This window comes from Ceratotherium simum, chromosome 21 (assembly GCF_057802395.1).
Source record: "Ceratotherium simum simum isolate JZ-2026a chromosome 21, ASM5780239v1, whole genome shotgun sequence".
NCBI lineage: Eukaryota > Metazoa > Chordata > Mammalia > Perissodactyla > Rhinocerotidae > Ceratotherium > Ceratotherium simum.
The window spans coordinates 15,251,720-15,266,406 of record NC_141920.1 but is presented as its reverse complement, the minus strand read 5'-3'; the positions used below and the strand labels follow the sequence as shown (position 1 = coordinate 15,266,406).

The following is a 14,687-nucleotide window of genomic DNA, read 5'->3' as shown; positions in this document are numbered from 1 at the left end:
AGCAGGCACGGAGGTTTGAGCCAGCTTTGTATTTTCCTTTAAACTGAAGTTGAAAGAGAGGAAGGGAACTTCAGCTTAGGGACTTCCTTGGCCCAGAATTGGCTGGTGGGGTCTGCAAAGTGGGAGGGTGCCAGCAGGGGGAGGTGGAGGAGGGCTGGCAGGAGGGCTCGCAGGGGCAGGAGGGGCTTGGGGTCGAGGGGTACAGAGGCGAGTTTGAATGTCGCCCACCGAGGCTCAGAGACTCTCAGTATTCCTGTTGTCATGATTGCTTAGCGGCAGCTCAGCTGGTTCCCGAGACCTTGAGAGCCGACAGGGTGGGCGGCTGGAGAGCAGGTCCAGGCAGCGGTGGTGGCAGCCTTGCTCTGGTTATGGAGGAGGCCTGCAACCGCACTGTCCCCTCTCCTAGTGCTCCGTGAATCCCCAAGCTCTTAGCTCCTCCCCTCCACGGCCTTACTTATGTGGACCCCATGTCTCAGGGCCCCCTCTTTCTCTCCCAGCTCACACTCCTCCCCAGCTGCACCAAACTGCCTGTGACACACACACACACACACACACACACACACACACACACTCTTCCAGAAACTCAGGCTGAGCACCTTGGAGCCATCCTTGACCCCTCTCCACCTCTCACCTCCATGTCATCCCAGCAGCTGGTCATGTCGGCTCTGATGTCAGCCTGTCTCCCAAAGCCGATCACTTCTTGCCTACTCCGGGCTTATTACCCTGGGCCAGGCCACCATCTTATCTTGCTGGCACCATTGCATTTTGCCTCCAGCTGAGCCCCTGCTTTCCCCCTCAGCCCCCAAACAGTCTATTCTCAACGCAGCAGCCAGAGGTGTCCTGTCAGGCAACGTCCCTGCTCTGCTCAAACCACCCCAGGGACTCCCACCTCATTCGGAGCACAGTCCAAAGACCCCACAACAGCTGACCACTCTGCCCTCGCCAACCACACTGGCCTCCTTGCTGTTCCTCCAACATGCTAGGCAAACTACCACCTCAGGGCCTTTGCACTGGCTGTTCTCTCTGCTTCGAATGCTCTTCCCTCAGACGTGGGTATGACTCCCTCTCACTTTATGGAGGTCTCTGTTGAAATGTCTCCTCAGAGAGGCCTTCCCTGCAGAGAAATGAACACCCTCTTCCTCCCAATCCCCGTCCCCTGCTCTCTTCTTCTCTGTTTCTTATTAGCATTTAACATCACCTGACATATTATGTACACCCCTTCTCTCAGTTTGTTGACTGACTGGCTCTCCCCCACCAAGACAGGAGCTTCTCTGCCTTGTTCAGGACCGTATCCCCAGCCTCTAAAACAGGGCTTAGTATACAGTAGGTGCTCAATAAATGCTGAGGGAAGAAAGCCAGCCTCAAGACTGGCCCTGCGCTTTTGGCTTAAGATCCTTCCCAGATCCTTGTTCCTGCTCATCAGCTTTTGCCTCACCACCCCGCGGGCCATCTTTGCCCAGTTTCTTCCTCTTTGCCCCGCCCCTCAGCCCTCGCCCCTTCCCGCATCTGCCCCGCCCCCCCGGCTCACCTGCCTCCATGGCCAGCACCGTGATGTTGTGCCAGCCCGCCGTCTCGCGGTCCAGCCCCTTGCCCGTCACGATGGCGCCCGTGTCCGCATCGATATCAAAGATCTGGTCCAAATCTGAGTTTCGGTCAATGGCGTACCTATGGGAGGCAGGGCGGGGCTGATTGAAGGTGCCCTGGCGCCCATGTCGCCCCACCCATCCCACAAGAGAGACCACCAGTCTGGGAGACACAAGGAGCAGAGAAACCCTGTCCGACTGAGGAGTGGGAAGGGGTCTGGGTTTGCACCTGCTGTGTGACCACGGGTAGCCTTCAACCTCTCTGAGCCTTAGTTTCCGCAGCTGGGAAATGGGGCTAATAATTTGCACCCTACCGTTGTTGTGAGGGCTGGAAGCGGGCAAAGTCCCTGGCACAGAGCTCGCCCTCACTGGATATTCGATTATCTTTCCATAAGAGGTGACCCTAGACTTGGGCTTGAGAAGGGGAGGGGGCTGGCATTCCGGGCAGGGGGCACAGAAGGTGCAAAGGCGGGGCGGGTGAGAATTATTCAGGGGATGGTGAACGGTGCAAAACGGTCAGAGCTGGGAAGGAGGGGGGGGCAGGCACCAGGAGGCGCCGGGCCGAGGGGTCTGGGGGCGGCGGCCGCCCCTCCCCGCCTGCGCAGCACGCGCGAGCTAATCCGCGGCTTTTCAGTTGCCGCGTGAAGAAGCCCTTTGTTCCGCCTTCTTCCCGGGCCTTTGTGCGGCGGCTCCGGGCCTGAAAGGCCCGTGTCCAACACACGTCTCGGGCGGCGGCGGCCCGGAGAGGCCCCGCCAGCTCCGGCCGCCGCTTCCCGCGCTGATAGCGCGGGCGGGGGCGCCGCCAGGCTGCGCGGCCACAAAGGCCTCGAACGCCAAGCAAGGCCTCATTGTGCCGCGAGGACAAAGGAGCTTGGCCGGCGGGGATCAGCCCCAGCCACCCGGCCCCTCCCGCAGGCAGGAGGAAAGGCGCCCTTTCCCCACCTCCCAGTGGGAAAGGAGGCCAGGACACCAGAAACACCCCCTGCTGGGGGCCCAAAGCCCTGGGATGACCCTTCAGTGTGGCCTTGGCTCCATTACCCAACTTCTCTGGGCCTCAGTTTCCCCATCTGTTGAATGGGGACAATGACATCTAGTGGGACTGCACATCAGAGAGCAGTCAGAGCTGGGTTTGAATCCTCTGCTACTTATTCTACCTGTGCGACCTTGGACAAGTCACTGGACATCCTGGGCTTCTGTTTGCGTATCTGGAAAAGGGGGTGATTCATGCTCACCTCCCGCTGGTGTGGGTTAGAGGAGGTAGATCTGGGCCTAGGGGATGGCCCTTATTCTTTTCATATTGACTGCTGTAGTGGAGGTAAAGGCTTGTGGCAAATTGCAAAGGGCCTAGCATGTGGGTGTAGTGGGCATCACAGCCAGTCTCCTGAGTCCCCATTTAATGCTCCTTCCCGTCCTTAAGCTGCTAAGCCCACATCCTCCTTGCCTCTGACCAGCTTGGGCCCTCTGACCGGGGTGAACGTGTGCGGGGAGGTTCAGACCCAAGAGGATCATTCCTCCCATGAGTATCATAGTTTGCAGCCTGCCTTTCCTATAGCCATCCCTCCATTCATTCCTTCGTGCCTAGACACTACTTGGGTGCCTTCTCTGTGCTGCTCTGGGCTAGGCCCTGGGAATCAAGGGGCAAACGAGACAGAAGAGGTCTCTGCTGGCATCCTGTGAAGCTGATGTGATCTCCCCCATTTTGCAGATGAAGACACTGAGGCTCAGAGAGGAAACTTGCCAAGCTTAAGACTGCCAAGTATGGTTGTGCCGGTTGTGTGCTGCACAAGGGTGCCAGACTGAAGAGGGGAGGTGGGAGTGAAGTCCAGCCACTGTTTTGCTTGCCAAGCCATGTGTCCTAGCCCCAGGGAGTATCTTCTCAAAGAAGGGCCTTTTTCTTATTTACACAAAGCTGCCATATGGGCTAGTGATGATCCTGCCCAAGGTTGCCCAGGGACTGTCACAGAACTGGAATTTGTACCCGAATTTGGGACTGTATACCCAGAGTTCTTTCTAGCTTGTTGAACCATCCAAATGGTTGCCTTTGCCCCAGCCTGGCCGTGTCAGATATTTGGGTCCAAAGGAGGTGAACCAGACTGTCTGAGTGTCGGCTCAGGTGGAAGGCACCGTGAAGACTGCCTCCTGACTTCACAGGTGGGAGAACAGGGTCCAGGAGAGGGCCGGGGGCCAGGCACAGCCTGGGGCTCCTGATCGCTGGGCCGGGGTTGGGCACGAGGCAGGGCTCGTGGGAGGATGCTGACTGCCTTCTTCTGGCTTCTCCTCCCCTCTCTGCTCAGACCTCTCTCCTCTCTTCTGCCTCCTCCTCGTCCACCTCCTCCCAGTTTTCCTCTTTTGTTCCCTCCTAGAGTGGAAGGCGGGGAGGCTGGAATCTAAGTGGAGGCAGCTGTTCCCAAGGCCATGGGGTGGGGACTGCGGGGACCCGCCATTAACCAGCTAAAGACTTGGGGCTGCGGGTCGGTGAGGCTGGCTGAGCCCAGGTGGTTTTGTTCCAGCTCGAGGAGCCAGCGAGCAAGTGGGAGGGAGGGGCTCCGCGTGTGGCAAAGAGCGTGGCCTGGCTAAGGTGGGGGATGGGGGGTGGGGGGAGCTGGTGCACCTCATGTGTAGGTGCATGAGTTGTGTGTCTGGTCTGTGTTGTGGGTGGAAAGTGTGTGCGTGTGACTTGAATATGTGGGCGGTGTGTGTGTGTGTGTGTCTGTGTACGTGTGTGTGAGATTCTGCATCGCAGCTGGAAGAGAAAAACTAAGAGACAGCCACCCAGCCCTGGCTCTGCGTCCAGGTCCACAATGACCCCGGGCAAGTCGCTTCCATCTTTGAGCCTTAATTTTCAGCAAAAAGGAGATGCTAATCCTACCTTGCAAGTTGTTGGGAGGATTAAATGCCTAGCTGGGGGATAAGGTACCAGCCAGCTGAGTTCCAGGAAAATTACACCATGAGTGAGAACTACTGTTATTCTAATTATTGCTCAGAAATGTCTGGTAAGAGGTACACAGGAGTCCCTCTAACCCAGCGGGTGGTCTGCATGCCTGGGGGTGGGAGGCACCACGGATGGATGCCAGAGCATTGCCAGTGGTCTGAGAAGGACAGGAGGCAGCTGTGGGTCTAGAAGGTTCTGCTCAGATCTCCTCGTCCTGCTTCTCATTCGGTCAGCCAGGACCTGGAGGGCAGGAAGGGAACAGGAGCAGGCGTGGGTGGAAGAATGCAGTGTGAGAATGTGGGTTTGTGTCAGCTAGTGTGTGTACGTGCATGTGTGCGTGCATGCATGCAAGGGAGGCCTGGGAATGGTAGTCAGGAGGGTGGATCTGCCTAGGTTTGAAACCTAGCTGTGTGACCTTGGGCAAGTCACTTAATCTCTCTGTTCTTCAGTTTCCTCCTCTTAAAAATGGAGATGATAACAATGATAATAATAATAATAGTACCTACCTCAGAGGGTGGTTGTGAGATTAGACAAGCGTCTACCAACAAAACACTTGTAACAGTGCTGGGCACCTGCCACATGATGTCTGGATTAGCTGTTATTTTTATTTGCTGAGCAAGACTTTGTGCCAGGCCTGTCTAAGGGCTTTACATGCATGAGCTCCTCAAATCCTCCCAGGTACTGTCATAGCCCCATTTTACAGATGAGGAAACTGAGGCTCAGAGAAGTCAGGTGCCTTGCCCAGGATCAGAAGGGCTGGTTAGTGGCAGAGCCAAGTTCCAGGCCACACCTGTCCAGAGCCCCAGGTCTAAGAGCACCCTCCTAAGGACCAGCCAGGTACACCTGCCAGCACTCCCACACGCTATGAATAGCACAAAACGCTGCTGTTGTCAAGGTCACGGTGGGGGAAGTGGGGAGGGTACTTCCTCCTGGCTTGGGTGCGCATGTAGTTTTCCTCCACATAAATACGTGCATACAGAGCTCACACAGACATAATAAACATGAGAGGCTGCAGGCTCTTGTGTGTACCGGCTTCCCGTGCTCCTGTGGGTGGGCTCATAGATATACACAAGCAGCAGGCTGCATGATGCAGACCCCACCCGAGCTACTAGTAGGGGAATCTCTTCAGATACAAAAGGGCTGCCCCTCCAAATCAAGGGATTCCTCTCCGCTCACCCCACCCCGTCTGTGACTTGGTCCCCCTCCCCTTCCCCTTTAAGGCACACACTCAAAGCCACACAGGATGCCTGGAAAATTGTATGTGGTTAGTATTGGTTGCAGAATGAACGGGAGAAACGGATGTCCAGACCACCAAGAAAAATGGTGATGTCCATTTCCTGAGGGCCCACTATGTGCTAAATAATCCTTCCTGCCACCCTGGGAGCACCGAGCACAACCTGGAATGCAGCAGACACTTAACACCTATTTTTTGAATAAATGAATGAGGCAGGTACTGCTATCATGATGCCCATTTTAGAGATGGGAAAACAGGCTTGGAGTGGGTGCCATGATTTTCCCACAATTCTACCACTGAGCAGGGATTCAAACCCAGGTCTCCTCTGATTCCAAAGCCCACGTACTTTCTGCTGCACCCCACTGTGGAGGGCGAGGAGGAAAGACGTGTTTGCCCCCCTGTCCAGTGTGGGCTTTCCTGCTTTTGATGTTCAAAGTTGACTCAGGCGGGGGCTGGGGCTGGTGGGACTATGGCTGGGCTCACACACAGCCAGTCTGTCTGCAAGGCTGCTTAATGCAGAGACGGGCCCGTCTGAGCACTCTCCTCTCTCCATCTACAGCTTCCAAGGCTTCCCCCTGCCTAAGGATCAAGTCCCGTCCTTCACCTGACATTCACGGTCCTCCACTGCTTGTCCCCAAGTGCCCCTCTGTCCTCATCTCCCCCTGCCCCAACTCCCCACGTGAGCACATCCAGTTGATTTCCCTGCTCCTGAACTGAAGCTCCTGGCTCCATAATCCTGTCCCGTCCCCCGGCCCTCACCCTGACTCCATCCTGGAGTGCCCTCTCCCCATTGCAACCCCATCCTCTTCGCCCTTGCTCAGGGGCCACTGAGGGAAGCCTGTGCTCACTCCCCTCCTTGGTGCTCAGAGTCCTTGCCTCTCCTTGGAGCTCTTTAGTCTTCAAGCCCCTGCCTTGGCCCAAGCCCACTCAGACTCGGATCTGTCACTAGATGTGTTCACACGGGGGCTCAGCCTTCCCTTCCGCCTGCGTTGGACTCATCCCTTTGCCTTATGCGCAGGGGAGGGCACCCAACCACAAAGGGAGTATGAAGCAGGGGCGAAATGGCAGGAGCCTGGACTTCAGGAGCAGACAATCATGGGTTAAATCATTCCTTCCCCTTCTAAGCTGAGTGACATTGGACAAGTCACTTCTCTCTGCTCCTCAGTTTCTTCGCCTGTAAAATGAGTACAATACCTCCTGAGGGGCAAATGCAACAATATGAGGCACTTTCCGCTCTCCCCAGTTCAGGGACTCAAAAAAAGCACTCTGTATCTGCATTTCTGTATTTCCCAGGTGCCTACAGTGCAGGGCAAAATCTCCCAGGGTACCACTTCATTTCTTCATTTCCAGAACACACTAAGCTTGTTCCTGCCTCAGGACCTTTGCACTTGCTGTTCCTTCTTCCTGAAATGCTCTTCTCTACATCTTTGCATGCTGGCTCTCTCTTTATCACTCTGGTCTCAGCTCATTTGTCAACTCCTTGACCACTCAGTCCAAAGTAGCCCCCTGAGGCCCCAACCCTATGTATCTAACTACCCTGTTTATTTTCTTCAAAGCTCTTACCAACAATGATCCCATTTAACCATTTGTTGAGTTGTGTCAATCTTGTTGCTCCCCATTGCCTGGAACAGTGCCAGGCATGACTCAATGCACAGTTGCTGACTGAGTCCACGACCCTCAGAACTCAGGAGCTAGGACAGAAGCCGGGCAGCACATGTGGCCTGTGAGGACCCTTCTCTGCCTCGACAGCCTCCCACTGGCCTCCCATTTCCACATCTGTCCCCTGCACACTGGGTGCTCCTCCCCAGCTGTCCCTGCTGAGTCATCTCGGCGTCCCCAGGCCTGGCTCAGGGCCGGACACGGAGGAGGGGTTGGGTAAATGTTTGTGGTGGTAAATTGGACCTGTCTCAAGCTCCTCGCCGCCTCCACGTCTGAGGAGCCCCAGGGAAGGGGCCGGCAAAGAGACATGAAAGCAGCGAGAAGCGGGTTTCAAAGTTGGCCTTTCAGGCAGATAAAAGCAGTGGAGAAGGGAAGCCGAGGGAGGGAGGAGGGAGAAGACTGGGGGGTGTGCGGAGCGACACTGGAGAGGAAGGGGCAGGCAGACAGGAGCGCCGACCCAGGGCAGGGGGCAAGGACCCTGCTCCTACTCCCCGGTCTCACTGCCTGTGAGAGGCCGGGATGCCTCTGCCCCTCTCCGGGCCTCAGTTTCCCAACAAACCTGGGTGATAATGCCCTCCTGGGAGAGGTCTGGGGCGGAGCCAGAGGCTGAGCGGATGTTTACAGACTGTCCCGACAGCCTGGGTGGAAGGGCGGTGGAGGAGTTCAGAGGCAGCGGCAGGACGGGTTTGGCAGTGAGAAGGGAGGAGGAAGCCCAGGCCCTCTGGACCTCTGGAGGGTCTGAGCTCCTCGGCCTGCCCTCGAGGCCCATCAGACGTCACGTTTGCTGCCTCATCTCCCTCCGTCCACTGTGGCTGTCACAGTCTGCTCTCCTCCAGGCACACCTACTACTCCTTTGCCTCCATACGTTTGCATAAGCTGTTCCTCCACCCAGAATGCCCTTCACCTCATATTTATACCTGACCAGGCCCAGGTACCCAGCTCAGTTCAATTCCTGCCCCTTCTAGGAAGTCTTTCCAGACCCCTGAGGATACCTCCCAGTCTAGGAGCCCATGGGCAGTTAAGCAGGATGGCATCTTTGTCTCTTCACTTAGGGCTGCCATATAAGGTTGCAGAGGCTGTGCACTGTACAGCTCTGAGCCATTCACACAGATGATGATGGCAATGTCACCCATCTGGAATTGTGTATTACAGACATCCTCAAATTAACTTCCCTTCCCCCTCTCTCCAATGCTCAGCACAAAGCTAGGTATGTGGTTGGCTCCGGGATCACTCATCGACTATGTACAGAGGTTTTAGAGAGAAAGCAGGGCACTCCCAAATCTCCTTCCCATGCGTCCAACCAAGGTCATTCCTCCTACTCTGACCTCCTCCTCTGGATCAGTTTCTGCTACAATCTTTCCTCCCTTCTCTTCTACCTGACCTTTCAACCTGGGCCACAGTCAGGGACTCCCCAACCCCTGCAGCCCCCAAACCCTCCCATTACACTGACAGTGCCCTTCCACCCACCTGCCTCCATCCCCGCTCTGCCTCTCTCTCCCTGTGTCTCTATTTCTTTCCTTTTCTGGCTTTCTCTCCAAGTCTCCTTCCTCTGTTTCCACATTGCCTGTCTCTGTTAGTGACTCCTGTCCTGTTTCGCCCAGTTCTCTTCTCTCTCTGATCTCTTCCTCTCATTCTTGGTCTCGCTACATCCCCATGAGTCTCTCTCTGTCTCTTTTCTCAGTCTCCCTCTATTTCCACATTTCATTCATTCACCACGCAGTCAGTGAGTGTCCCCTGAGCGCTGGGCATCAGGCTGGGCCCTGAGGATACAGAGGTGAACATAGAGACATGAATCCCTGCCCTCACGGAGCTTAGCTTTTAGTGGGAGAGACAAACAAAGTCATCAGAAAAATAGGCAGCATGTTAGCTCGTGACGAAGGCTAGTGAGGACAGAGGAAAATGAGGAAAGGGGTGTGAAGTGTCAGGGCTGGGGCTGGGGGTGGGGATGAAATTTTAGAAAGAGTGATGGGGAAGGCCTCAGGAGAAGGCGACTCTTGGGCAAAGACCTGGAGGAAGTGAGACAACAAACCATGGGGATATTAGGGAGAACGTTCTAGGCAGAGGGATCAGCACTTGCAAAGGCCCTGAGGTGGTGGTGAGCTTGGTGCGTGTGTGGAGCTGTGAGGAGGCGGTGGCTGAGCAGAGTGACCTAGTGGGAGGTGAGTCTGAGAGATTATACCGAGGCCAGAACACACAGCGTCTGGGGGTCCTTCGGGGGGACTTGGTCTTTTACTGGGAGCCAGAGAGGGGCCTTGGGAGGGCTTGGAGCAGAGGAGCGTTCCCTCACACCTTTGTGCCGTTCCCTCACACCTCACGCCGTTCCCTCACATGCTCTGATTTACACTGGGGCAGGATCGGCCCGGCTCCTGTGCTGGTTCTAGATTAAAGAGGGGAGAGGACAGAGGCAGGGAGACCAGCACAGAGGCAACCGCAGTAATCCAGGCAGGAGAAAGTGGTGGCCGGGACCGGGAGTAGCAGGCCGTGGTGAGAAGCGGTCAGATTCTGGAGACCGTCTCCAAGTGGGATGACGGGATTTGCTGATGGATGACTGGAGGGAGGTGTGAGGGAACGGCAGGAGTCCAGAGAAAGACAGGTCCAACATTTTTGACCTGAACAACTAGAAGGATGGAGTTGTCTTTTTTCTGACTCAGTTCTGAACAGGATGAGTGTGAGGCGTCTAGTGGAGATCCAAGGGGAGCTGTTGAGACAGAGGGGTGGCGCGAGAGAGTGGAACTGGGGAGCCATCGCGAAGGGATGGACTGGCTGGGAGCACGAGGCAGCGAGTGTGGACAGAGAGGAGCGCGCAGACTGAGCCCGGGTCACTCTGCCGTGGCTGTCACACCTGGTTCTCCCTCCTCGTCCTGAGTCCCCTGCCTCTCTGTGACTGTTCTCACATGTTTCCTTTGCCTCTGGCTCCCGGCCTGTGTCCATCTCTCTCCCCTCCCCCACCCCGCCTCCTCCCCCGCCCCGCCCCCTCTGCCCGCAGTCTGTCCGCGGGTGGTGGCGGGGTAGCAGGCAGGAGGCGTCGGCCCCGGGCGGGGGTCTCACCGGACGGGCCGGTTGGCGGCGTCGGGGTCCCGCGCCGTCACCACGCCGACCAGGGAGCCCACCTGCGCGTCCTCCTGCACCTCCAGGAGGCCGGAGGGCGGCCGGAACTCGGGGGGCTCGTCCACGTCGGTCACGGCCACGCGCACGATCGCCTGGTCGCGGAACGTGCCCAGGTCGGCGAAGCGGGGGTCCACGAACTTGTTGAGCGCCTCCAGGACCACGGTGTGCACGGGCTGGGACTCGAAGTCCAGGCGCTGGGGGGAGCAGAAGGCCGAGAGCGGGTTGGGGTCTGCTCTTCAGTGACCGGGAGGTGGGCCCAGAGGGGGCGGGGCTGGCCCGGGGTCACGCGTCGACTCAGCAGGGGCGCCCGGGTACCTGGGCTGCCCCGGGGGAGTGGCCGTCGGAGACCCAGACCGACGCTCGGCTTACAGGTGGAGAGACTGAGGCCCTGCAGGGACAGTCTTGCCCAGGGACACACAGCCAGTCAGGGCTGAGCCGACTTGCGGCCTCCCGGCACGGTATGCTGGGGCATTTCATTAATTTATTAATGCACGAAGCACTTGCTATGTGCCGTGCTTCCAATATATCAACTCATCTAGTTTTACAACACCCCTAACAGGCTTGTATTATTATTATCTCGTTTTACACATGAGGAAACTGAGGCCCAGGAGGCTCTGTAAGTTGCCTAAGGTCGCTTAGCGGCCAGTCACTGGCCGAGGCAGGATTCAAACCCAGGCCTGTGGCTCCCAAGTCCCGGCCCTTAACCCGAGAGAGGAAAGGACACTGATCTGCTGCTGACTAGCTGTGTGTCTGTGGGCCATCTATTAGCCTCTCTGGGCCTCTGTCGGGCGGTTTAAAGGAGACGTTGAGCCTGGTAAACCAGGCTGCCTTAGAGCTTTCCTCAGAGATCCGGCTAAGCCCATGCTGAGCCTGGCTTCTCCTCAGGGGGTGCTAATGGGTGACCCTCTGATGAATGAGCGCCTTGGCTGTGTGTTGACTCCAGCCTTCTGAGGACAGTGCCTTGTAGCCAAGAGAAATTGCCATGGTGGGGCTGCAAGCACCTCACCTGCGTCCTGGGGGAGCTATCTGAGCCCAAGGGTGACTTCCTAGAGACCCGCCCCCTGTGTAGGGACCCTCCCTTCCTCTCAGGACCTCCCACCCCACCTTCCCCAGCAGCAAAGACGGCCACCTCCTTCCTCTGTCCTGTTGCCTGGGAAATCAGGAGGCAGGGAGGCAGGCAGTGGCCTGGCCTGGGAGTGAGCCATGGGCTCTGGAGCCAGGTCATCAATCGGCGGGGGGGGGCAGGGGGCAGCTCTAGGGGTGAGAACAAATGCCGGGCTGGAGTCCCAAGGCTGGGCTTGGGGCCTGATTCTGCTGGTCTGTGATGCTGGGCCTCTCTGGGCCTCCAACTCCCCATCTGTGAAATGGGCTCACCTTAAAGGGAGGACAAATGGAGATCAGAAGGCTGAAAACCACATAATTCTTGAAAGGGTGGGTTCTGGAGCCAGACTGGGGGCCCATATCCTTACTCTGCTCTGACCTTGGGCAAATTACTGAACTTCTTGAGGCCTCGGTTTCTCATCTATAAAATGGGCAATGATGGTACCTCAGAGGTTGTTGTAGGGATTGCATGAGTTAATACACGGAAATTGTGGAAGGGCACCTGGTGCTCGTAGACATTTTGTTAGAAGTATTAGCTATTATGTTATGATCCTCTGGGAAGGAGCTGAAGAAACTGGGAGTTTTCTCATCCTCAAACCCTAAGGCCGGGCAGAGAGTGGGTCATAATGTACTTATTGGGGGAAATGAAGGGCTGTCAGGGGCAGCTGTTTCCGTGGGTCTCAGAAGGCAGAGCCCAGGCTGATAGGAGCAGATATAGGGAGAAGGATTCTGGCTGAATGGAGGGAGGAAGATCTGGACAATGGTGGGGAGTGAGCGTCCCATCCCTGGAGGTATACAAAAGCCTACAACCATTTGCGGGCCAGTGCAGGGGATTTGGACCTCCAGTGGGAGAGCAGGGTTGGAGGGGAAGTCTCAAAGGCCTGTGCAGCCCTGAGTTGCCAAGGCCATGACCAAGTCGTGGAAGGTGAATTTTTGCTTCTTGATTTGACCTCTGTCCCCCTTCCCTTGGACGAGTCACTTAACCTCTCTGTGCCTCATCTTCTTATTTGTAAAATGGGAATGATACATCAGCGTTTTCCCAGGTTGGTCCTGGGTCTCTGGGAGACCTAATCCCTGGAGTGGAGTGGGGTGAGGGTATTTGGCGGCTCCGAGGCCTCCCTGACCCCCGCCGCCGTGGGCCCTGCCTCCCCCGCCCCTCCTGGGGCAGCCGCACCTTCTGCACTACGATGATGGCCTCCTGAGTGTCGCCGTCCGTGGTGACCTTGAACATGTGGCCGCCGCTGCCGCTCTCCTCTTTGAGGTGGTAAGTCATGTCCGTGTTCTCGCCCACGTCCGAGTCCTCGGCCTTCACTCGTCCCACGGCCGTGCCGATGGGGGCCGACTCCTGAATGCTGAACTGGTACATCTCTGCAGGGGATACGGCTGTGAGCAGGGAAGGGGGCAGCCCCTGCCCCAGCTTCCCCCAGCTCTAGGAGAGAGAAGGGGGGGCCCAGAGGGGCTCCAGGGAGGGCAGTGTCTCCAAGGGGCTCCCGGCTTGGCCAGGATGGGCACTGGGAGGGGCGTGTTCTCTGCAGAAATGTGGGAGGCAGTGCAAAAAGGAGGGACCTAATTCTGACCCTGGTTTATTCGCGGATTGATTGGGAAAGTGCCTGCAATTCTTTGGGCCTCAGTTTCCCCATCTGCCCAGTAAGGGGGACAGAGGAGCACAGTGATCAGGGCTAAGGCTCTGGAGTCGGTCCTGGCTGTGTAATCCTGAGCCTTGGTGTCTTCATCTGTGGAATGGGAATAACAATAGTGCCTTCCTAACAGCACTGTTATCATCACAATAAACTCGGATGATAAAGCATGTCAGATGCCTAGGGCATGGCAGCTACTCAATAAATGGAACAAATGTATTAAATGGTGGGGCTTCATGCTAATTTTTCTGTTGCTGTTAATGACATTGATCCCTCATTTCCACATATTTATTGAGCACCTATGATGTCCCAGATGCAGCTGTAGGCACTGGAGTCACAGCAACAAGCAAAACAGACCCAAATCCTAGCTCTCCCAGTGCTTTCCTCTTAATGGGAAGGGAAAGACTCAGTAAAACATGCAGTATGTTAAATGGTGCTGGGTATTTTGGCGAAAACAAAGCAGGAGCAGAGGGCTGGGGGGAGTGCCGAAGAGGGTGTGTGTGGAGCTTTAAAGAGGGTGATCAATAAAGGCCTCGCTGAGAAGATGACAGTTTTGCAAAAGTCTGGGGGAGGTGAGGGAGTGAGCCATGCAGATATTTGGGAAAGAGCATTCAGGCAGAGGGAACAGCAGGTGCAAAGGCCCTGGGGTGGGTGCAATGCCTGGCATGTTTGAAGAATGGCATTTGGCTAGAGGGGAGAAGCAGAAGGAATGAGGTGAGATGGGACGCAAACGGTACCCTGCTCTCCTCCCAGAGTCGAGGTCCAGGTGAGGGTGATTGGCTAAAGGATGGGCCAGTGCAGGTGAAGCAGGAGCTGTGGAGATGGGGATGTGTCTCTTGGGGGCCCCACAGGTCTGGATACCCCTTGCGTGGAGTGGCTGCCTCTGATTCATTCTCACATGGCAGCCAAGGAGGCTCTTTCTAAAACACAAGCTGACCATGCCACTTCCTGCTTTAATCCCTTCCACCCCAACGGCTCTCGGGATGGAGTTGGACAAGCCTGTTGGCCTGCCCCACAAGACACTGCTGCCTGGCCCTTGCTGACTTCTGCAGCCTCATGCCCCTGCTCCTGTCCCAACTCTAGCTTCAGCCTGGCTGAAGCTCTTGTAATTCCTTAAATATGCCTTGCTCTGGCTCACCTCCAGGCATTCCCTCTCTTTATTCTCCTCTCTGCCTTCACTGCCCCAATTCCCACTCTTCCTTTAGTCTCACTGAATGTGACCTCCTCCAGGAAGCCTTCCCAGACCTCCAGGCTCTGCTCCTGTGTGCCCAGGGCCTCCAAGCTTATCCCATTTTAAGGAGTACTGCATTTCCCTATCATTTTCTCTTTATTTTCTCTTTCTCGGGTGTGAGGAGCTCCTGGAAGGCGAGGACCACATCTCTTATTCATCAGGCATTCTCAGGGCCTGGCAGAACACCAGACTGTTGCAGAAA

At 56.4% G+C, this 14,687-nt stretch overlaps 1 protein-coding gene across 1 annotated transcript in view; it reads right to left on the bottom strand.

Annotated features, from left to right (window-relative positions):
* Nucleotides 1–14,687, bottom strand: part of CDH22 (cadherin 22) — a 68,199-nt gene that overhangs the window by 20,183 nt on the left and 33,329 nt on the right. The window contains exons 5-7 of the mRNA XM_004430546.3: nt 12,792–12,985; nt 10,457–10,710; nt 1,529–1,665 (exon numbers count right to left, since the gene is read on the bottom strand). Of these exons, the coding sequence (XP_004430603.2) occupies nt 1,529–1,665; nt 10,457–10,710; nt 12,792–12,985 (585 nt within the window). The remainder of the gene's footprint in view (nt 1–1,528; nt 1,666–10,456; nt 10,711–12,791; nt 12,986–14,687) is intronic.